Genomic DNA, 22648 nt, shown 5'->3' on the forward strand with positions numbered 1-22648 from the left:
TGTCGCGGGTGTCGCGGGGGTGGTTGGGGAGGTTGTTACTGCTGCTGTTGCTGTTGTTGTAGCTGTAGTTGAAGTTGAAGTTCGTGCTGGTGTGAATTTTCGGGCGGACACAGACACGGGCGCGGGTCTTTTGGTTGCCTTTGCCGTTGTCGTTGTTGTTGTCGTTGTCGTTGTCATTATTGGTGCGTGCGTTTGGATTTGGTTCTGTGTCTGTGTTTGCATCTGGGTGTGGGTGGGTGGGTGTTGAGGATGTTTTGTTCTTGGAGAGTGTGATTCAAATGATTCGTCGGGTTGGTTTGGACTTGTGGGATACAGGAGTCTTTCCATCTTGTCGAGTCTTTTCTCAAGCATTTCAATGTAGCCCTGTCGTGGGCCACGTTTCTTGTTGCTGGGTATGTAGAGGCACTCTCTGTGGGATTTTTCGCAATTCCCACAACATGGTTTGGAACCATCGCACTTGATCTAATATGTTTATACGATTGTGTAATTGGGTGCGATCATGTATGCGATTGTATGCGATTGTGTGCGATTTTGTGCGATTGGGTGCGATTGGGTGCGATTGTACAGTATGTTTGTAATGTGTTTTTAGTGTGAGTATTATATGTTTATTTAAGTAATGATAGTAATAAGAATAAGAATAATATTAATAAATAAATAAATTATTATTATTATTATTATTTGCAAGGTAAAATGATAAAGGCAGTTGTTTGTTTCGTTTTTGTATCGTTTGGTATGTATATACAAATATATAAATATTTAAATATAAATAAACCAAATAAACCAACAATAGCAAAATAGCAAAATGTAATAATGTATATCTTGCAAGATCAAGCAGGGTGAGAAAGATGGCTTGCCTTTTTCTTTCGACACATATCGCATGCTTGTGTCAGTCGCTTCCGTTTGCCATCCAGTCCCTTGGATTCAGAGGGGGATGCATCGGTAGGCGATTGAGACTGCATCCTATGGGCAAGTATAAATATAAATATATATATAAATATAAATATATATATATATATATATAAATCAAACGATCACCAAAGGAATAAAATACAGAATATATATATATATATATATATATATAAATATACAATAGAATATAGAATATAGCAATAGTACAGGGCAAACGTATATTTTTTTAAAAAGGCGCGCGTATAGGTAAAGAAGTGCAGAGTAAAGAAGTATAAGTGTATGTAAAATATGCTATGTGTTATATATACATATGTATTTTTCCCTTATTAATGCTTGTTCTTTTTACTAAATAAAAAAAAATAAAAAAATAAAATAAAAGAAAGAAGAGAGAAAATAGATATTTGCTGCGGATGACAAGTTTGAAGTTTCCTAATAAAAATGAATAGGAAAACTTATGGCTCAGAATAACACAGTCACTATACATTCTCCTTTTCTCTCTCTCTCTCTCTTTATATCTATATTTATCTATATTTGTCTATATCTATACGAATATGATTATGAATATTCCCGGACTGTCTATCTGCACTATACACTGTGTACGCATGTGTCTCTCTTTCTGAATATGTACTTCTTCTTATTTTGGTTATCCTGTGAATTTTACTTTTACTTGCCGTTTGGTAGAGTAAATAAACTCCTTGAATACAACATCTATATAATATATATATATAAGTATTTAATAGTCTGTTTGAATCAATTGGCCAAAAATATATAGATAGATAGATACATACATGCATACATATATACATAGAAATGCAAAAAGATAGAGAGAAAGAAAAAGAAAGGAAAAGAAAGAAAGAAAGAAAGCTATTAGTAATTATTGTGCAAGTCACTAATACAAAGGTTATTAATCTCAGCAGTATTGTATCATACAACCTTACAAGCAAAATAACACCACACAAACCTTTGCTTACAAATGCAGCTTTATTCAGTGATATAGCAAAATGAATATCCTATTTCTTACTGTTACTCTATTTAAAAAAAGAAGAAGAAGAAGCAGAATTAACGATTATCAATATCATTAGTATTAGTGTCTTTAAAACAAATTACACAATAGCTTGGCATTTCAGGGCAGTGTCTCTAAAAAGCGAGGACCACAAGGTACAATAGTTTATCATTGTCAAAAGATAAATAGAAATAAATAAAAAGTAGTGTGATTTGATATATAAAAAGGGAAATTGTTCGTTTCAAATACTTGGACAAGGCGTCAGAAGGGACATATTGGGTCAACAATTTCTACAAGTTAGGGAAATTGGCTTGAACTTTATCACTATATGGCCTGATATGAAAGACACACTTAAACGTAAATGTACACGTACACGTACACGTACTCATGTCCATATATGTATATACAAAAGGATAAATATCAGCAAGAAAAGGTTCATCAACCTCCCCCGAGTAACGTCACCATGGTTACTCATACCTGTCAGTCCAAGACAGATAAATCGTACATTATTCTATTGAAAAAACAATCACTTATACATATATACAGCTATCTAAAGCTCAATATCACCGACTAGTTCCCTCTATTATCTCGTTTGGACCTTTAATAAGGGTCATAATTTCTCACTGCTTTCTGGCTAAATAAATAACTTGTCGAGGAATGTAGACATCTGGCTAGCATACCAACAAACAGGCCAAACAAATATAAATTAATAAACTATTGATAATACAATGAAGGGTATCCTATAAGAAATCTTGAAATTTACCAATGAAAATACAAAGAAAATAAAGCACCAATATAAAAAACAGTTTGTTTGGTAAGATTGGTGCAGTATTGGAAAGCAAAATTAGCGTGTATTATAGAAATGTAAATGATGTGGCGATCTTTCTATTCTAGAATAAGCAAAAGAATATTGACGTCAGATGTATTGCAGCCTAAATTCCCACTATGATGATTGCCGCTTTGATCCACACACAAGCAGAAATATAAAAAAAAATGAAGGAAAGAAACCCTGGATTTCCTACTTGCGGACTAGAGCTGCCTTTCTTTCTTTTCCTTTAATTTTCTTATCTCTTTACACTTCCCTTTCATATACATAATTATACGGCACAAAATAACTTACTAGACAGAGAAATATAGAAATGTGGTTAAAAAAGCAACCTGAACCAGACGTACAGCTGTCAAAAAGAGACCAGATCATTCTGGACAAATACAACGAACGTGTACGGAAATTCGACGAGATGTTCAAACTGTGCTGTTGCTGGATAGGCTACGACGTTCTTCTTGGTCAGTATATTATAATTGGTAGCAAGCTTTGATCGGGAGATTGGAATTTATGTATATATTACCTGTGGCTTCTTACCCTTATAAACAAAATCCTACAAGATTTTTAGACTTTATTCCTATTGTTGGAAAGGTAATTTCTCTTGGCTTTGCACTTTCTCTATACCAACTAGCATGCAAAGCCGACCTTCCGAAATCTATTCGCCAGCGTATGATATATCACCTCAGTGTTGATTTTCTGGTATGTGTGTATGTGTGTTTTACATATAAAAAAATAAAATATATATTATACGATATTTTACAAGACAAAACTCACCCATATAGTCCAATAACCCTTTTCTCCTTCTCTAAAGCTTGGATTGATCCCAATCCTAGGTATCCTACTCGATATGTTATACCGAGCTCACAGTAAGAATGCTCGTATATTGAGACGGTTCATGTATGAGAGGGCAAGAAATGGAACGGTAATAGCCGAACAAGAAGCTATGGCAGTTGATCTCACTTCTCTTGGCCCACCTCCGAACAATCCGCGTACTATTGAAAAAGAAGAATAGCATATACACACAAAAACAAAATATACCGTATATAGATCTTGTTACAGGCAGATTGTTCGACAAGGGTACACAAAACAAAGATATGCCCAATAAAGAAGTCTAGACCACGACTACATTTTATCACTAAAGAAAATAAGCAGAATAATATGATGAATACTCTTTCTACACTTAGAGTAGCATCTTATTTCTCTTAAAAACAAAACAAAATTTTGGGCTTTTCAGTGGGTCTAATGTTGATATTGCACTCTAAATTATATATATGTATATTACTTGGACTTATTAACCCAACCAAACGACAAGCCCAAAAGAAACAAAATGGAATCCTGGAATCAAGTTTATTAAATCTCAGAAATGTCACGTGAAGAATTGCACACAAAGTGAACGTTGGCCAAGGAATTAAACCCGCTCTATATATTTATATATAAGAAATATCAAAGTTATTCTTCCATGAAAGTAAATTTCATGCCATAGCTTTGCAACTGAGATTGAGTAAGTAATAAAAGGCTTCTGTAATATTCTGTATACAAGTAATAAAGGAGAAGAAGAAGAAGAAGAGTTCATTTCTTTACAAATAGTAATTTTTCCAAAATGCAATTATAGTAAATCGACAAAGCCATTCCAGCCCTGTACCCGCACTAAAGTAGTATATTCTGTAACCAAAAGCGACACAATATTCTCGAGGGCAATATATACAGTAGCTAAACTCTACCTACGCCAAACAGTATATATATATAATGATAATATAATAGTTGTACAATTTAAGAAAGAAAGAAAAGAGAGAGCTACAGTAGCAACACAACTAGTGAAAATAAAAAGAAGGATAATCAGGGCTTCTGGTGCAAGTATTGCTGTTTTTGTAGCGTACCAAACGTCACACACACACACACATGTATATATACATGTATGTATATAAAGAAGCCTTTTTTAGCTTTAGAGGATAGGATTTCAATTGATGATGCTTTTGTTATTTCTAGGAAGCCCGTTGTTGGTGTTTGAGGATAGATTATAGACATAGTATCTGGACTTGATATAATTTATATTGCATTGTGTGACCAATGTTCCCCCAAGCGAATACATGTTTTCTAACTTTAGATAATAATAATAATAATAATACTATTCAATTTTGTCTGTTTGTTTCTTTTTAGCATAAATGAAGACCATATTCCTTTCTATGTCTTTATTTCTTTAGACAAGTAACTTGTAATATACATACTGTATATTATTATTTAGACATTCAGAAGGAGCTATTATGAATTATGCCAATTATTAATGCTATTATTATTTTTAGCTTTGAAATACAAGTAAAATGCCAAGATTTTTCCGTTTCTTTTCTTTTAAAGAAATATAAGAATGTAGGGCATTTGACTACAAACATCCCCCAATTAGATTAGCAGTGTTTAAAACGCATTGGCTTGTAAGATAGTAATCGAAACAGTAGAGACTGTTGGGATATTGGTTACAAGTTTAATAGACGTGTAAATTCAGTAGTATAATAAATTTAACTTTAATTACAACACACACAAGTATATATATATATATATTTATGTATGTATGTATGTATGTATATCTTTCTCTCTTTCTCTATATATCAACCTCTTGGAATGTATATTAAGGATATTAGGTCAATAGCAAAGTATATATCTATCAACTCCGTTTCTTATATAATTACAAAAACACCCCGTAATTTCGTCACTATTGACAAGATAGTTGGGTTATCTTGCATTGCTTCACTAGACAATAAAACAGCACACGTGTTTTTCTCTTGGTTGACACGATCTGACCTTTTGGTCACCGTTCCTGAACACAATTAGCCTTTAGATTTATTAACTACTCAATTATATATATACGTGTGTGTGTGTGTGCATTTGGCTAATATATATATATATATACCTTAGTTACTATGAGCGTAAAATAAAAATAATATATATATATAAAGCAAAAATCTATTTAAAGAAGCAAAGAAAAAATACTATGAGACAAAAAAAAAAAAGAAAAAAAAATGCTGTAATTTGATAAAGTCCAATGGGCTGGCTGGTAGCCCTACAATAAAAAAAAACTTACCCAAGAAAAGGTTTGGCCGAAGCAAAGCCACGGTTACCCTTATTTAGATTCCTTGGCCCTTTGGAATCCCACATCTCACTCTCTCTCATACTCTCATACTCTCTTTCTCATGGACCATCATCCCGTCGACGAAGCTCTCACACCTAGCACAAGTAAACTATCTTATCGAGTTGCTCAAGTATTATTGGATGAGTCCATGTATAATAATGTCACCTAGGTCTCGATGAGCTGCACATCTCACCTCAGCAACAATGCGACCCCACCACCCCTGCTGACTTGAATTCATCCAGCGATCCACAATCTCCAGCACCATCACCAACACCAACACCATTACAGCCACAGGCACAGGCACAGACACAACCACAACCACATTCGCAATCGCAATCGCAACCACAACCACAACCACCAACCCCTCTCAATGTTAGTCAGCAACCAACATCTACTGACAGCACACCAACCCCGACCAGCCTCGTCCAAGATACCCCTTCGCCTGTCGCCCCGGCCGATACACTCCAAGTACTACAGCTTAAGGCTCAGCTTGCTCAGCAACAAAAGGTTCTCATGGAAATCAATATGGAGAAAGAGCGTTATCTTCTCGACACCCAACGTCTGAATGAGATGATCTTCAAGGTCAAGGAAAAGACTTTGCAGAGACAAGAAGAGAGAAAGCAACTGGAAATAAACTATGACAAGCATTTGCGGTCCCTGCGTGCAACAAACGATGACACCGAGACTATCAAACTTCGCCTGCAGCAATTAAAGCAGAACATTGACGAACTCGCCACAGACCTTGTTACGCATGGCGATCATGCTCAGGCCACACGCGCACTCCGCACATTCTGGCTCAACCTTCACAAGTCTATTGAACGCATGGGAGATCCCCTCCCACCACAGCGCATCAAGATGCTGACCGAAAAGTTTATCATGGATGTCCTTGTCCAGAACATGAACCTCACCAGATTCCCTGGCCTCAGTGTATCCAGGCACTACGACGCCATGCTCGAATTCTTTGAGATTCACGATCCTTCTTCTTCTATTCGTCTCCGCCAGGAACTCACCATGGTCATGATTTCCAAAAACCAGCCCAATACCGATATCCATCAGGCTCTCCACATGGCCACTCTTTCGAACTGGAAGTTTCTCTACAGCGGTCTGACCGAGGCCTATCCGTTTGTCTACAAACAAGACAAGAGTGACGGTAAGATGTATTATGGCTCAAAGGTACGCACGCTCGTCGAACAGGCCATGTTCCTTGGGTTTGCTATGAAGGGCCAGGAACTCGACATTACTGCTGCAGAGACTCAGGAACAGTCTCAATCATTCGACCCGGAATTTATGGTTGATGAAGATGGCCAGACAGCAGGTGTGGTTGAGTTTTGCATTTGTCCGCCGTTTGTTGTGTATGCAGATCACCCACGGCCTATAGAAAAAGGAAGAGTCTTGTGTTTTACTCCCCCCTCCACAGCAGTAATCTAGAACCATATTACCCTACCTTTGAATATATATCTATCTATCTATCTATCTATCTACATATCTACATATCTACATGTATAAATGTATACGTACGTTCCTGTGTGTCTGTTTCTATGTCTTTCTGCGTGTGTTTATGAAAACATAAAACATAAAAATAAAATGAAATGAAATAATAATAATAATAATAATAATAATAATAATAATAATAATAATAATAATAATAATAATAATAATAATATTAATAATAAAATGTATATTCATTGTCAAGAGGTTTTGGATAAAAGCGTAGTGTATTTTGATAAAAAATAATGGAGATTATTAGCATTGCTATATATAATTATACAAAAGAAATTATATTAAATACCTGGAAAAATAAAAATAAAGTAAGAATAAAAAGGAAAAGACTATAGGAAGGAATATACAAGATAACAAAAGACGCGTAAGATAAAATAAAACAATATAAGAAAAGTATAATAGGGTATAAAGACAAAAAAAGTACATGTATATGTGTGGTTACATAACAGAAAATGAAAGAAAGGTCTGTCTAGAGATAAGTAAATGCTGTCCATGCCAGAACTCCTGTCACAACAATATCCACCATCTGTGCCATAATGTACAGGGTACAAAGTTTGCCGAGATTGCGAATGTTCTGGCGCACATCGTCCAAATGGAGTCCCAAGCCGATGCTAACGAACGACAATGTCGAGAACCACTCAGAAACATAAAAGCAAAATGTGTTGACATTCGAACGGAGCTGTGGGTCTCCATCGACAGTGGTGTTAAAGAGGATTGCAGTCAGAATAAAACCAAGAACAAACTTTGGAAAACGTTTCCAGAGAAGAACCCATGCCTTGTCTCGGCGCGCAATAGGTGCCATTCTAGGCTGAGGGATAGTTGCACATCCCTCATTCTCTGGTTCATGCGGTCCATGTGGTCCGTCTGTGTTGTCGATTGTTGACTCGTTGCTAGCAGTGTCAGTTATTGCGTGCATCATTTCCTCTTCATTGGCTCTGTATGCCATGCGCAATTCATGATGAGACCAGGCCCAGGCCATGAGGACAGACAAAGGTCCAATCAAGACATTCTGCATCATCTTGACTACAGCCGATGTGTCGACTGCTTCCTTGTCGCCATAGATACTAGCAGATGCCAATACTGCACCTGTCGAATCAACACAGCCACCGAACCAGGCCCCGCTCACCGTAGCCGAGAATCCCAAGTCTTTGGCGACATAAGGTAGGGCAATGATGCTCGGGATTGTGAAGATTGAGATGATTGCTATCGGGAGTTCAGTCTTCTGGGGTGATCCCATACTTGCGCCAAGTGCAATTGCAGCCGACGAGCCGCAAATAAACGTTGCGCCGGACATGATGATCGCGGTCTGGAGATCGATACGAAGGAAACGCCAGCCGATAAAAGCCAGGACCATGAACAGAAGAGGAGTGTCGATCCAGCTGACAAACAAAGCGCGAGGAGCGAGCGGTCTGAGAACACTGATGTCGATACACAGCAAGACAAGACTGGTGGCAATGTAGAATTCGGTCTGTTGGGCAACCTTGAGCCAATGCGGGAGTGCGATCGAGACTTTGTTGATACTCAACAAATTGCGAAGAATACAGCCGATAATAATAGCCCATATGGAATCGCCAATACTAGCCTTGTGCAGGGTCACTACAGAAAAGAAAAGAAAAGAAAAGAAAATAAAATTTTACGCACAAATGTAAGTAAGTAAGCAAGTAAGTATATTGTTGTAATGACGCCTTTTTTTTTCTTAGGAAAAATACATACCATTGCTGGCTAACATCTTGCTGATTAGGGATACAAAAAATACAACTAAATATCCAATTGGATAAAGACGCCAGTTTTTTGCATTTGTAGCTGCCATTGCCAGCCAGACAATTAGTCCAACCGCGAAGAATAAAACCAGTAGCCCGTAATTTCCCACGGTGGCAAACGTTAAAAATGGATTTGTTGACCAGGGTAAAAACTTTGGTTCAGGTATGTCATGCTTTACAGCACTCACTACGCATCCAAAGAAGATCAGACCGATCCAACAAGGCCACCATTCTTCTGAATTCCACCACATCAGCCATGACAGCACACGACGGGGAGATAAAGTAGGTGTGGATGTGGGCGTTGGTTTTTCAGATTGAGTTGAACCGCCTTGGTAGCTAGGAGATTGCTTGGAAGACATTTCTGCCTTTGATGACTGCATGATAAACAGTGTGTTAAAATCAAGATGAATTTAACAAGAAATAGACAAGGTAGAAGGGCAAAAACAAAACAAGACAAAGAAAAACAAACCAGAATTAGTGCTTATATATAGTATCTTTGTTTTTTTTTGTACTGAGAACGGAGTATCTTCTAGTCTTCAGAAAATAAATTCCCACCTTCAAAGTGTTATGGCTACCGAACGATAGCTATTGTGGGTAACATGTTACACTAACCCCTCGAATAAGCTGATTTTAGAGGTAAACGGAAGCTTGCGCCATATTGCGCAATGAGTTCTTGTGTAATCTTGGTTTCATTTTATTTCACGGTGCCTTTCAGGTTCCATGATGATTTTTATTTTATTTCTTTGTTTCTAAACACTATATATACATATATCTCTCGCAGTAGTTTATCTTGAAGGTTTTTGTTTGAAAATACTAGCCTTTTTGTACTTCTTTATCTCTCTTTCTTCATTTCTCTACCTTAACTACAAAAAGATACAGGTTTAATGTGTTATTTTGAAGGTTCACCAGATACAGGTTTATCTTTTTTTTTTCTTTCTTTCTTTATCATTCTTGTGCTGATAAGGGATAGTAGAGTACGTTTGAGAATTGAAGCCCTTGCACTCTTTCTTTCTGTATATATATATATTTGTCTTTAATATACAATATATAACACCTTTCTTAGTATTTATTATATTAACAGTCTTGTGTGTATCATCTGAAGATGACATCAATTTCTTTAGCAGTGTAAACAAGTCTTGTATTCTAATATGACTCTAAAACACACAAAATTACCCAAAAGATATAGCAATGGAAAATATATATACCATTTTCTTCCGAACACTTTTTTTTTCCGAACCTTTCCATTTTGCTTATGACTTTCAGGTCCCACCTACCAGAATTTTTTTTTGACTTGTATTCTCTTCTTCTATCTCTACCTATATATCGATATTTTTATCTATATATATATTGGATTTGTAACAGAGAAACCTTGGAATAGAATTAGCCATTTGATCTCCATTTAAACCAACATATATACTCAAAATTTTCTAATAAAGACCCTGCATCTTTTATATTTAACATTGATGTTAATGCTGACATTAACATTGGCAGAAAATAAAAAAGAGAACACTTTCTTATTCTACTATTATATTTAAGTTATTTCGCTCTCGTTCTACCTCTCTCTCTCTTTATGTTTTCTTGATATATATAAGCCAAACCCTTTGGTGTATTAGGTAAAAAGTGTGTGTTAAACATTCTACAGAGCAATAAAAAGTGAAAAATTAACTTCAATGGTTATATATTCATTTTTGCCTCTTATCATTCAACTTAATTTTTTCTTCTGCTCCATTTCCTATCTGCTATCATTAGTCTTAACAAGCTTGAGGTCTTTGATTCTTTGTTATTTTTCTTATATTGCTTTTGTTTGAATAATATTAACATAAATGATGAATACATACACAACACAAAGAGTATTAAGACTTTGAATATACTTGCTTATAGACATAGGTATAGATATGTAGATATAGACGTAAATCAGTCGTATACTAATGACACACTCTATCTTGACTCTTTATATCTCCACAGTATTTAGATTTATCAACTGAAAAATAATCACACATACACAGAATACACAAGCAAAGATAGGAAAATTATTTTATATATATATGTGCGTGTGTGATCTAACGGGATTCTAATCGCTGATACAAAAGTGCCTCGAGTGCCTCGAACGTATAAAGTCCGCTTATCAATTTACACTATAAAGCCAAATGGTCAATTGGAAAAATACCCTTTTTTTTTAAAAAATCACCCACATAGTACTGAACTATTACTATTATGATCTGCAGAAAAGAAAGACTTTATACACACTTGCACTAATTATAATACAAAAGGATTATTGAGATTTTTATCAAGAAAAATCAGTGCTCCATCTCCAAACCATGAATAACCTTTTATTTCGTTGTACTTTTGGGACATTGCAGTTAAATTCATATTTTTCAAAAAAAAATTAGATGCCACAAATAATCGTCTTTCTCGTCTTTTGCAAAGAGTGAAGCTTAAATCATCATTCCAGATAACAGTCCTTCCCTGCTTTTTTACAATCTTTTATGTGATTAAACCATTGGTGTCGTTTTTTAATTTGCTCATCATTAAGTAGAGTCCTCCTCTTTTTTTTTTATTTTATTTTTGGTTACCCAGTAATGAAAATCAATGACATGTAACGTTCTTGCTTAACCGTATATCGACCAAAATATTCTCCTGCCTCTGATTTTAGGCTAACTGCTCATTCATACCAGTCAAAAAAAATTGCCTATGGTTTTTTTCTCTTAATAATTAAATAAAGAAAAGGTGTATGTTTGTCATCATATGTGAGCAGCTTGGGGTTTTCCAAGAGTTCTTTAACACATATGCATATTTGACAAGCCCTGTTGCTTAGAGTTTTGTTACTAGCGTTTAATCTTCATTTCTAGACTGCTGAGGTTAGCTCCAATATCAGCATCAATCATCTCTTAAAGATCAAGTCCTATAATTTGTCTTTTGTGGATAATCTGAAGAGCATTTTATTAAGATTGTGATGTACTGAATTTTCTGTATTTAGTTTTCCCATCTTGATCAAAAATGATCCTTTATATATATATATACATTTTATATTTATTCTGTTTAAATATAAATATGCCTTTAGTGATGCTGATGTTGGAGTCGCTGTTTGTTAAGAGTTTCAGTAATAACATATTGTTATCCAAGTGATTTCTCTACTGCGAAATACATATATTATTCCTATGACAAGTGTCAGTTTTTTAAAGTTTTTTTTATTTCTATTTTATATATAATTAGGTTGGTTCTTGTTTATTTGTATTTGAGCAATTAATTCAATCTATCTATTTTATTCTCTCTTTAGTGCTAAGCTTACCCCTCCTTTGTGATCGGTGCACTTTGTTTTCTGCCAAGAAATAGTTAACATGGTATCCAAAAAAAGCCATTTGTTTAGCTATGTTATTGTAAAATATAGTTAATTATTAGCGTTTAATCACGAGGTGTTCTCTTGGGGTTGTGCAGTCCCTATTCTAACTAGTGATATAGTTTTAGTCTGTACTGCCAATAACCAAGAGTTGATCAATGATACATCTTTGAGAATTCAAATCTAAGCCATTACAGCCTGACTATTTGACTATATGACTACCTTGATCACAAACTAGATTCCGGAAAGAAGGAGGGCCCTGGAGTACTTGACTTTATATTTATTTAGATTTGATCAAGTTCTTTATATTATATGTATTGAGGCACAGATGTCAATATTAGCTAAATTAGCTAAATTAGCTATACTATGTATGCTGAGTGCCACACTAGAAACTTACTCTCGGCACATCTTTGATACCGTTGAATATGGTTGGTTATTGATATAATTCCACACACACACACACACACACATATAATTATTTAACTTTTTTTTTTTCTAAAAGTATAGTATTATAGATAGAATAAAGTGTTTGATTTGGTTTGAGGGATAGACTTTAAAATATTTTATTATATATATATATATATATAAATATATAAAATATCTTGGCAAGTGTATTACACCACACCAACAGTATATATGCTAAGAATTTTATAATAATACTATGCCTAGAGGGTTCTATGATAACCCGTTTTATCTCACCCTTTTATACATACATATTCATTTGAGGTTGAAATAAGAAAACCTTGATGAGCCGATTTGGAGTCTGATTGTTAATATCCTTGTAGTCTTGTTAAAGAGAATGATTATAATTATAATGATCTTGTTTGATAACTATAATTTATGTGAGAACTAAGCATGCTGAGCTTATCTTGTGCTGAAATATTTATTTATTTATTTATTTATTTTATGGGTCAGAATTAAATCAATTATAATTAATAGCTCACTATTCGATTCATATTCTATAGACTATTTTTTATTTAATTTCTTTAAAAAAATATTCCAGTATTTTCTGAATTAGGTGTTTGGTACTGAATGTTGCTGTTTTGAATATAAATTAAAATAATTAATAATCAAGGGTTTGTTTGCTTTTGTTGAATTCTTTTTTTTTCTTAATATGACGTGAACTGTCAGTAAGTAGAATATATATATATATATATATATATATATTAGAGAGAAAAAGAGGACGCGATAACAAGCAAGATTACCGCGTGAAAAATAGATGATGATAATCAACAACCAACTAGACAGTTAATGAAGTTGTGAAACAGACACAAGCACAAAGGTATGTTAAGCCTATATAAGAAATAAGAAATAAGAAATTGATAATGATACAAGCCTAAATGAAGCCCTTTTTTTTCTCTTCTTCTCCAATCTATGTAATACAGACTTTTTGCTTAATCCGGTGTAGAAATGAAAATGGAGAACTTTGAATTCAACCTTGCAGTACCAATTATCCTAAAATACAAATTAGTGGTGGGGAGGTATCATATTATATTATATAAAAATCATACTATAAAAGGGTACAAAATGATATTGACCGATTGACTTGTCGCTTGTATCATTTCTTTGTATTATCATTAAAAAGAAAGTAATGTAATCTGAAAAGCTACTGGACTTGGCTTTTTGTATTGGCTGTGATAATCACAATTAAGCCGCCACCACCATCTCCCTTATCGTATCATAAAAGAAGGTAAGCGTAAAGAATAGAATAGTATTGTTTTTCCAGACTTTATACAGACAGACCAAAGATGACCTAACAAGGTTCATCAGATTTCCGTTCTTCTTTTCTGTATACATACTGAAATGCCCCATCTAAAATAGATAATAATAAATAAAACAGAGAGAATCAAAATAAGCTTATTTGATATACTTGATTGCAATAATAAAACGTTATCTTTTTCCACTACCACCACCACCACCATCAATTTTAATGAGTCACTCTTTTTCTTTCTTTCTTAATCTCTTACTTACTTTCTTGATACAGATTTTATATGAACCTGTTTATTGGATTAATGAATACGATATTATGGTTATCGGAATAATAAAGTAAAATAACTAAATATATATATAAAAAGGGCGGATTGGTGGGAATATCCAAAGTCAAGTTAAATTGGTTTTTGGCACGTTCATTATTTGATGTAGTTCAATTTCATAAACTCATGGGTACAAAAAAGAGAGGGGGATATTGCGCTCTTAGATTTGATTTTATTCTCGATCTTTTGTAAAAAAGAAAAAGAAAGACAGAAAGAGCTGGTTTGTCTGAACCTTTGAATGTCTTGATCTCTTTTTGCTTTGATTCATATTTCTAAAGTACTATAAACAGGTCGAGTGTTTGATTGTTTCATGAAAATCTCTTGCGGAAAGTCGGTATATTTTTTGCAAACAATCTACATCTATTCTGGACAGGCATGTATTATGTGGCGAGTCACACAGTTACACTACCTTTTATATATAGATATATAATTATTTCTTATTCTGACCCACATAATCCATCTACAGATAATGTAATATATGTATACCATATTCTTGTCAATTACTTGCACGTTCCATTAAACAGATCCAATCTTGACCAATATTGATCTGCGTATTGGCCACCATAGATGTAGATCGATAATGACAAAATAAATAAATAAATATAAAAATCGTGTTTATCTTTACATAATAAAACGTGTCGGTTTATCTTCATGACGTAGAGGCAACGTTGCACTAGTCCCATCATTGTCCCATCTCTCTCTCTTTCTATTGATATGGAGGCAATCATTTATTTTATCATGTGACTCAACTGATAGATTCACACCAATGAACCCAAACAAAAAATAATAATAATATTGTAGGTTTATCTCATCTATACTGTATTGTACTAGATGGAGTAAAGTGTAGAAAATGAAAGGAGTAGCAAAGAAACAAATGAGGTAGGTATGTTCTCTGGTTGAATAATATATAAAATAAAATAAAATAAAAGCCACCGTTTTTATTAATAATAATAATATTTAATAATGTATATAGAACCTCAAGATCGGTTGATAATAAAGCATTGGAGCAAAGGGCCGTATCGGAGTCTGCCACACGGGAAGAGGGCTCTGTTAGTTATGTCTGCCAATCAGCAGATGTCATCAGACTCAGTTTCTCACGTTTCTTCTCTATGCCCGCTTGTGCCGATACTTTTGAGGCATCACAAACAAACCCAAAATAATACATATAAAATCAATATACACTATATTTAAATAAAATAAAATAATCAACTTTCTTTTCTTTTTTTTTTTATTAATGTAAATACCAGTGGCGCGACTCTATCTTCTTCCTTCTTCTGTTCCTTTCTCTTCTTTAAACTTTTAATCATGGTCTATGCTACTATACTTGAACGTCTTAAGCCTGTCGATGGCTGCGGCTGTCAACACACATTGAAAAACAACTCATGGGATGGTCATTCTGATACAGTATGTCCCAGCTGCACCCTGGCAACCAGAGCTGATTCGCCTGAGAAACGTCCAGAAGGAATGATGTGCTCCAACTGCCACACAACAACCACGCCCCTTTGGCGCAGAGATTCTGCAGGCAACACAATATGCAATGCATGTGGACTTTATTACAAACTACACCTTGTCCATCGCCCAGTTGCCATGATGCGAACAGTCATCAAACGGCGAAAGCGCTCTGAGAAACGTGTGAAGCGACAGTGCAAACACGAGGCAAAAAAGGACTCGTTCCGGGGCTGTGCAACACAACCGGGATCCCTCTCGCCCACATCACAATGGGAACCGTGCCTATCCCAGCTATCCCACAATCATCAAAAACAACAACAACAACAACAGCAACAGCAACAACAATTATCATCATCACTATCATCGGCATCGGCATCGTCATCGGAATCAGCATCAGTATCATCTCCATCATCACTATCACTATCACTATCACTATCGCTACCACATATTGTCCTCCCTCCGATACACTCTCTTGGCACCATAGATCCATCTCTTGAACAGCACGTCTCCCGCCTCACAGCCTATCTATCATCAAACGTTGTTGCCATTCCCGATGACATAGACACAAAAGAGCACCAGGTTGCTTGTTCTCTTCTCTCCCTTGCGCATGCCGGCCGCCCTTTTTCAGATCCCAGCGAAAGCTATCCGCGACTTCCGCCAATCCAACAAGGCACAGGGCGCATTCCAACGCCTTCTCTTCCGGCCGTATCACTCGTAGCATCTTATCTTTTATAAAGCAGCACCAAAGAAAATATTTAAAAAGACACGCACACAGAAAAAAAAGAACACCCGCAGCATTCTCATCAATTAATCATTCAATCAATATTTTTTTTTCTTTGCATACTTTCTCACTTAAATCCAAGCACTCAAGAACTCACATATATCCATAAATGCACTCATACAATCACAATCACACTCAAACCCACACTCAAACCCACACTCACGCAATAGCACAACAATGTAATAACGCACAAACACATTGCACACACTGCATACACACACACGTACCAATTTTACTTACAAATAAATCAATCATAACTTTCATTTTTTGTACAAAACAACCAACCAACCAACCAACCAAGCACATAAAATAAATATTAATTTACCATTTGTCCCTGTCCACCTTTCTGTTTGTATTTGGATTATTTTATTATTAAAGTCCTTGATCCGCACCATTACATATATATATATATTTAATATACTCATAGAATAAAGGGAGAGAGAGAATATTCTGTGCAAATTGACACTGTCAAACATGACTGATAAGAAATTCTTACCGACTTTCCATAATAATAAATAATCGCAAAGGTAACACAAAAGAAAAACGGTTCATTTTCTGAAAATAGAGATTTCATACAAGAAGGAATCACAGCATTTTATTATTAAACATGCAATCAAATCTGCTCAATAAATAAATAAATAAATAAAAAAATCCGGTTTCAATACTCGAGTAACATACATATATTCTGATTACTTTTGAAGCCAAAGGGAAATCATAAATGATTAAGTAAAAGTAGTGGATCTACTTCTTCTTATATATTTTGTGTAATATTACTGTATTAAATATTTATATATATAAAAATAAAAAAGCCCTTAATTATACTATCTTGAAAAGTATGGCCAGTGTGAGAACTAAGTGGCGTCATTTTTGGAGTACAAACTTTGCAATCCTTTTCTTCCTTTGACAGATGAATGGACCTAAGAAAGAAAGAGTAAAAGGCAATGATGTTTTTCTTACTCTTCTTGGCTCACAATAATTCTTAACCAAAGAAAAAAATAATACAGATCCTTTGAACAAAGTTAACAAACTCATTGTGTATAAAATGAAGTGTAAATAGCCTTAAACTGTAGGCTAGGATTTCAACAGATTTCTCTTTATTAGGAAGGAACACACACCAAACAACATTCAAATCACACTATATCTATATATCTATATATTTGTATAGTGTGGTTATTTCATCTAAATACAGTGCCTTTGTGAGACAGAAACCAAAAAACCAAAAAACCAAAAAAAAAGAGTCTACCTCATTATTATGATTATTATCATCATTATTGAAATATATTAATCCAAATGAAAATAAAAGACTAAGGGCAGAAAGGCAGGCAAGGGGGGGGGGGGGGGTAAAAGGAAAATGTACATATTTTCTTAAAAATAATAATAATTCATTTTACATATATTGCTCAAGAGAATACATCTGTGTGTACATATATACATAAATATAAGAGGCTGTCCTGCTTGCCTGTCTCTCCGTTTAATTTGTTGGTTTGTTCGTGTGAAAGAACTCTAGGCATTCAAGTCATCTCGTGTTGCAGCACAGGGGGCTCGTACCAATCCGAACGGGCATTAAGGGAAAAAGGCGCTTTGGGTACTCTAGTTGCTATATATTCACGTCTTTCTTTTGTTGCTTCTCCTGCCAGCTTATCTGCAAAAACATTACCCGGGATTCCTATGTGACCTGGTACATACCGCTAAATAAATAGATAAGACAGGCCCAGTTGGATAAATATTCGATTCAATTTGATTTGATTTGACTAGCTAGCTAGCTAACTTTATTTATTGCTTTTAACCAGACATCTTTCTTTTTTTTTTAAAAAAAAAAAAACAATATAATATTAAATTTGACTTACGAAATGAACAGGGAATTTTCTCTTATTCATCAGTTTTTTGATTTTTCGGTAGAGGTCTGGATTTGTTCTATTGAGGGCCTCCATACTATTATCCATAGCTTAAAAATAATAATAAACAAGCTTAGTCCATTTTTCTGTTTTCTATAAGTGACACTGGATATTTGTGGGCTTACCATCGATAAGAACATGACAATCCAACTCGATTCTCAAACTTCCCTTTAGATCCTGACATACTTCAAGTGCTCGAATGACAGCCTAAAGAAAAATACAAACAATTAAAGACATGTTATACACATACTACACATGTGTATATCGGAGAGGGTGTGGACTCTTTTCTTTCTTTTTGGTTTAAATATAATTTAAATTTCAGATTTATATCATCTTCTTTTAAAAGGAAAAAATAATAATTGACCATAGCTTTATGGTATCTTCTCCCTCCTCTTCTCTCAATTTGCCAAAAGTACTCTCCCATTTGCTCGTTGGTTAGAATGAAAGAGGATAATTAAAGGTTCGTATTGCCCTATTTAGGCGTTATGGCAAATTCACATCACATCACATCACATAACATCAATCTGCCACTAGTCCACACCCTCTCTATTAAATTCAATTTGATCTGATCTGATCTGATCTGATTTGATTCAATCATATATGTAAATAGTCTTGGGTGTAATAGACTGAGTACAAAGATCCAATCAATCAATCAATCTTTCCTTTCCCCTCCCTTTTATGTTTTTTTTTCTCTTCTTAATTCAGTTATTATCCTTACGTGTATTTCAGCCCGGAGAGCACTAGACTGTCTAAGATCCATATCTACAGATTCACTCAAGTTCAAGCAGTTGTTGGGCCCTCCGAATATTCCAATTCCTGCTACACCGCATTTCTGTCCATTTTCCTCCCATTCAAGGTATGATCCATCAGTGTATACGGTATACTCAACAATAGGATCAATTTCAAGTCTTTTGATATACTAAATACAACACACATCATAAGCCATAAACCATAATGTTTAGCCATTTCGTTGTTGTTGTTGTTGTTGTTGTTGTTGTTCTTCTTCTTTAACTCAAAATCTCCAGCATAATAATAATAATGATAATAATAACAATAATACCAGAAATCTAATCTTACTTGATCAAACTTACATCTAGAAAACGGGCGTCTGATTTACCCTTTATTCCTCGTGTATATATACGTCTGGTTCTTTGTCTTACACGTAATATGGCTGTTTCAATAGCTGGCTTGGTAATCTTGAACGATTGACGGCTCCTTGTTATACTCTTGGGAATCTTGGTTTTTACGGCTTTCTTTACTGTAACGTTGTCAATGATTCCATTATCTTTTGTAGAGGTAGAGGTAGAAGTATAAGTAGGAGCAAGAGCAGGAGAAGGAGCGAGAGCGAGAGCAGGAATAGGAATAGGAATAGTAATAGGAATAGAAGCTGGATTCAGTGTTGGCGCTGGCGCTGGCGCTAGCGTTGGCGTTGGAGTAGTAGTAAAAGAAGAGAAAGAAGAAGGAGAGGATGGTGGTTGTGGTGATGATGATAATCCCATGCTAGTTACTTGTTGGTATGAAGAATCACACTGTTGCGGCGAAGGTGACCGCTTATAGAACTCTAGTACCGGTGGGCGAAGATTGCTACTATTACTATTACTACAACAAGAAGAATAGATTTCTTTCTTTTTCTCTTCGTATTCTTCATATTCTTCATATTCTTCAAAGTCTTCGTATTCTTCTTCTTCTTCTTCTTGTTTTATTTGTTTGCCAGAAACTTCTGTAGCATAATAAGCGGTAGATCCTTGTGGAATCATGCCATTGTAGCTGGGTACTTGTGTTTGTTCATGTAGTGGTTCTTGTTTGACTTTAACAGTGTGATTAGAATTCAGATGTGATTGATCAACAGAACATGTGCAATTGGGGTTGAACGGGATATGTAAAGTCTCAGTAGTTAGATCATAATGCACATGACCTTTTCTGTTATAAGAAGAGCCAATAGATGCATCATTAAGCTCTTCAGATGCATCATGATATACAATCTTGCTAAAATAAAATGAATGTTAATACAATTTCGAGATGGCCTATTATAAATCGTATGTATGTGCGTGTGTGCGTTGCGTGTTGTGCGCGTGCATGTGTATGTATTGCATGTTATATGCTGTATGTTGTGTGCGTGCGTGCGTGCGTGCGTGGGCCTGTATATGTGTATATGCATGTGTATGTTTTTTTTTCTTTATTACCTGGATTGTATTCCCATGATTTGAGATTTTATATTTGAAATGAAGTTGAATAATAAAGAATAATAGACGAAGGAATATATATATATAGTACTAAATGTAAAGAAGAAGCCTGGTAGCCTTTTATTTTACATTATTATTATAATCATTATGATATACACAAGGTATTTATATAGATATAAATAAATATAGATAGATTGCTTAATAGGCAGATTAAATAATTAACTATACAATTGATTGAGCTACCTTTTAGAGATAATTTCTTATAAAAATAAGAAAGAAGAAGGGAGAGCAACAAAAACAAAAACAACAACAACAAAAAAAGGCGTTTACCTAAAATAAATCTTATGTCTCTTCTATATATTTAAAAAGGGGTCCCTCTATCACGTGACGCGGTCAGCCAATCATAAGCAAGTCGACGCTCAACAAGTCATCAATGAATGAATAAATTACTCTCGAACATATTGCGCACGATGGTAACCATTTGCCCAATTGAGATAAACAGTAGAGGAGTGGGTGGGAATTAGGGACCAAATAGCGCAGCATAAATAATTTGGGTTTACACGAGTAAATTTCTAGCTATCGAGACAATTATGAAAATTTGAAAGAGTCTCATAAACCTTGACAAACGGGTTATTCTTTCTTTACTTAGTAAGGTAATTTTTTTTAATCCAGTCTCTATGAGAACGTCGTTTAACCTCGTAAATAAATCAGAATCACACTAACTCGATCCACAAATATGTGTGAAAGTGCAAAAAAAAAAGGGAACTTACACCCCCTTGTCTCCTCTCTTCGAAAAAATTCCAAAATCTAAACCGAGCATGTAAAATCAGGAATTTAAATATTCCAACACTAGGACCCCACAACTTCCAACTTGTATTAGCCTTTTTTTTGATGGGCATAAAAGGGTTTCTTGGGTGAAGTTAAGGATTCCTTGTGTATGGAATAATTTAAATAGCTTTTTCTTTTTTTTTTCATACATTTCCATGCATTCTCATGAATTTGCTTAATACCATTAACCATTTCTTGGATATACATTAAAATAAAGCTAATTCTCTTAACAATGTGCATATGCACACTTGGCATTTGCTATTATATGTACAAGTATATAAAAATATTCACACAGAATAAAGTAAAGTAACATAATAATTCGTAAGCTTGGCTAGTGAATAGATTTCACACTATACTTGTGTAGGCCACTTAAAACAAACTGCACTGGTCAGCCAAGTAAAACTGTATCTTCAATATTCCATAGATTGACTGTAATTATTATTTGGTCACCTTACAACATTCAAAACATTAAATTTTCTATTTTTGGTCAATAACAAGTCTTTATTTCTTATTTCTCACAGTCATTTGCTGCAAAGGAGGATATTGGCGACAGTCTGCAGGAACAATCTGCAGGAACAATCTGCAGGAACATCCCAGAAGGTACAAGGCAAAGAGACCCAAAGACCATGTCTCTATAACACTCGCCCCTTTATGAGGCTACTAGACAGACGGTTTGTTCTTCAGATCACCAATAAAATAAAATTCACTGCCCATTCTGTATATATAAAATATGATACTTCTTTGACCGAGTCCAATTCGATCTTTCTCGTTAAACGACACTACTATTCAACCATGACTGTAGATGTTGCTGCCCGAGAAAGCTACCAATGCATATTGAGCCAACTATAATATTTGATCTACTACTTTTGTCTTTGTTAAACCGTAGAGTAATAATGATGGTCAACAAGCATTCTGGTAAAATAGAAATACATCCGTCAAAGGCGATGGCGGGCATATTTGCCGACACTAAAAGTCGCACAGCCAAACCATATTTCCCCCCAAAAAATAAATCAATAAATCAGAGCT

General features: G+C 34.8%; 5 protein-coding genes across 5 annotated transcripts; 4 read left to right on the forward strand and 1 right to left on the reverse strand.

The window, feature by feature from the left end:
* Nucleotides 1-62: 62 nt before the first annotated feature.
* On the forward strand, nucleotides 63-2554 carry PHYBLDRAFT_175035 (hypothetical protein; the record flags this gene model as incomplete). Its single annotated transcript, XM_018437394.1, has 7 exons — nucleotides 63-232; nucleotides 316-566; nucleotides 791-836; nucleotides 1094-1125; nucleotides 2024-2067; nucleotides 2171-2269; nucleotides 2469-2554. Coding segments are annotated over 7 exons (728 nt in total), but the record flags the coding sequence as incomplete, so codon positions are not given.
* A 497-nt stretch (nucleotides 2555-3051) lies between these two features.
* PHYBLDRAFT_152293 (hypothetical protein) lies at nucleotides 3052-3747 on the forward strand (the record flags this gene model as incomplete). Its single annotated transcript, XM_018432881.1, has 3 exons — nucleotides 3052-3196; nucleotides 3304-3434; nucleotides 3547-3747. The coding sequence occupies 3 exons, from the start codon at nucleotides 3052-3054 to the stop codon at nucleotides 3745-3747; spliced, it is 477 nt and encodes a 158-aa protein (XP_018284527.1).
* A 4078-nt stretch (nucleotides 3748-7825) lies between these two features.
* On the reverse strand, nucleotides 7826-9496 carry PHYBLDRAFT_175038 (hypothetical protein; the record flags this gene model as incomplete). Its single annotated transcript, XM_018437395.1, has 2 exons — nucleotides 7826-8952; nucleotides 9070-9496. The coding sequence occupies 2 exons, from the start codon at nucleotides 9494-9496 to the stop codon at nucleotides 7826-7828; spliced, it is 1554 nt and encodes a 517-aa protein (XP_018284528.1).
* A 5840-nt stretch (nucleotides 9497-15336) lies between these two features.
* PHYBLDRAFT_152296 (hypothetical protein) lies at nucleotides 15337-15646 on the forward strand (the record flags this gene model as incomplete). The annotated part of the gene is made up of 2 exons (XM_018432882.1): nucleotides 15337-15365; nucleotides 15460-15646. The coding sequence occupies 2 exons, from the start codon at nucleotides 15337-15339 to the stop codon at nucleotides 15644-15646; spliced, it is 216 nt and encodes a 71-aa protein (XP_018284529.1).
* Nucleotides 15647-15950: 304 nt separating this feature from the next.
* On the forward strand, nucleotides 15951-16106 carry PHYBLDRAFT_104343 (GATA-type zinc finger transcription factor; the record flags this gene model as incomplete). The annotated part of the gene is made up of 1 exon (XM_018427841.1): nucleotides 15951-16106. A coding segment is annotated over one exon (156 nt), but the record flags the coding sequence as incomplete, so codon positions are not given.
* Nucleotides 16107-22648: the final 6542 nt, after the last annotated feature.

The sequence above is a fragment of the Phycomyces blakesleeanus genome (genome assembly GCF_001638985.1).
Source record: "Phycomyces blakesleeanus NRRL 1555(-) unplaced genomic scaffold PHYBLscaffold_35, whole genome shotgun sequence".
Lineage (NCBI taxonomy): Eukaryota > Fungi > Mucoromycota > Mucoromycetes > Mucorales > Phycomycetaceae > Phycomyces > Phycomyces blakesleeanus.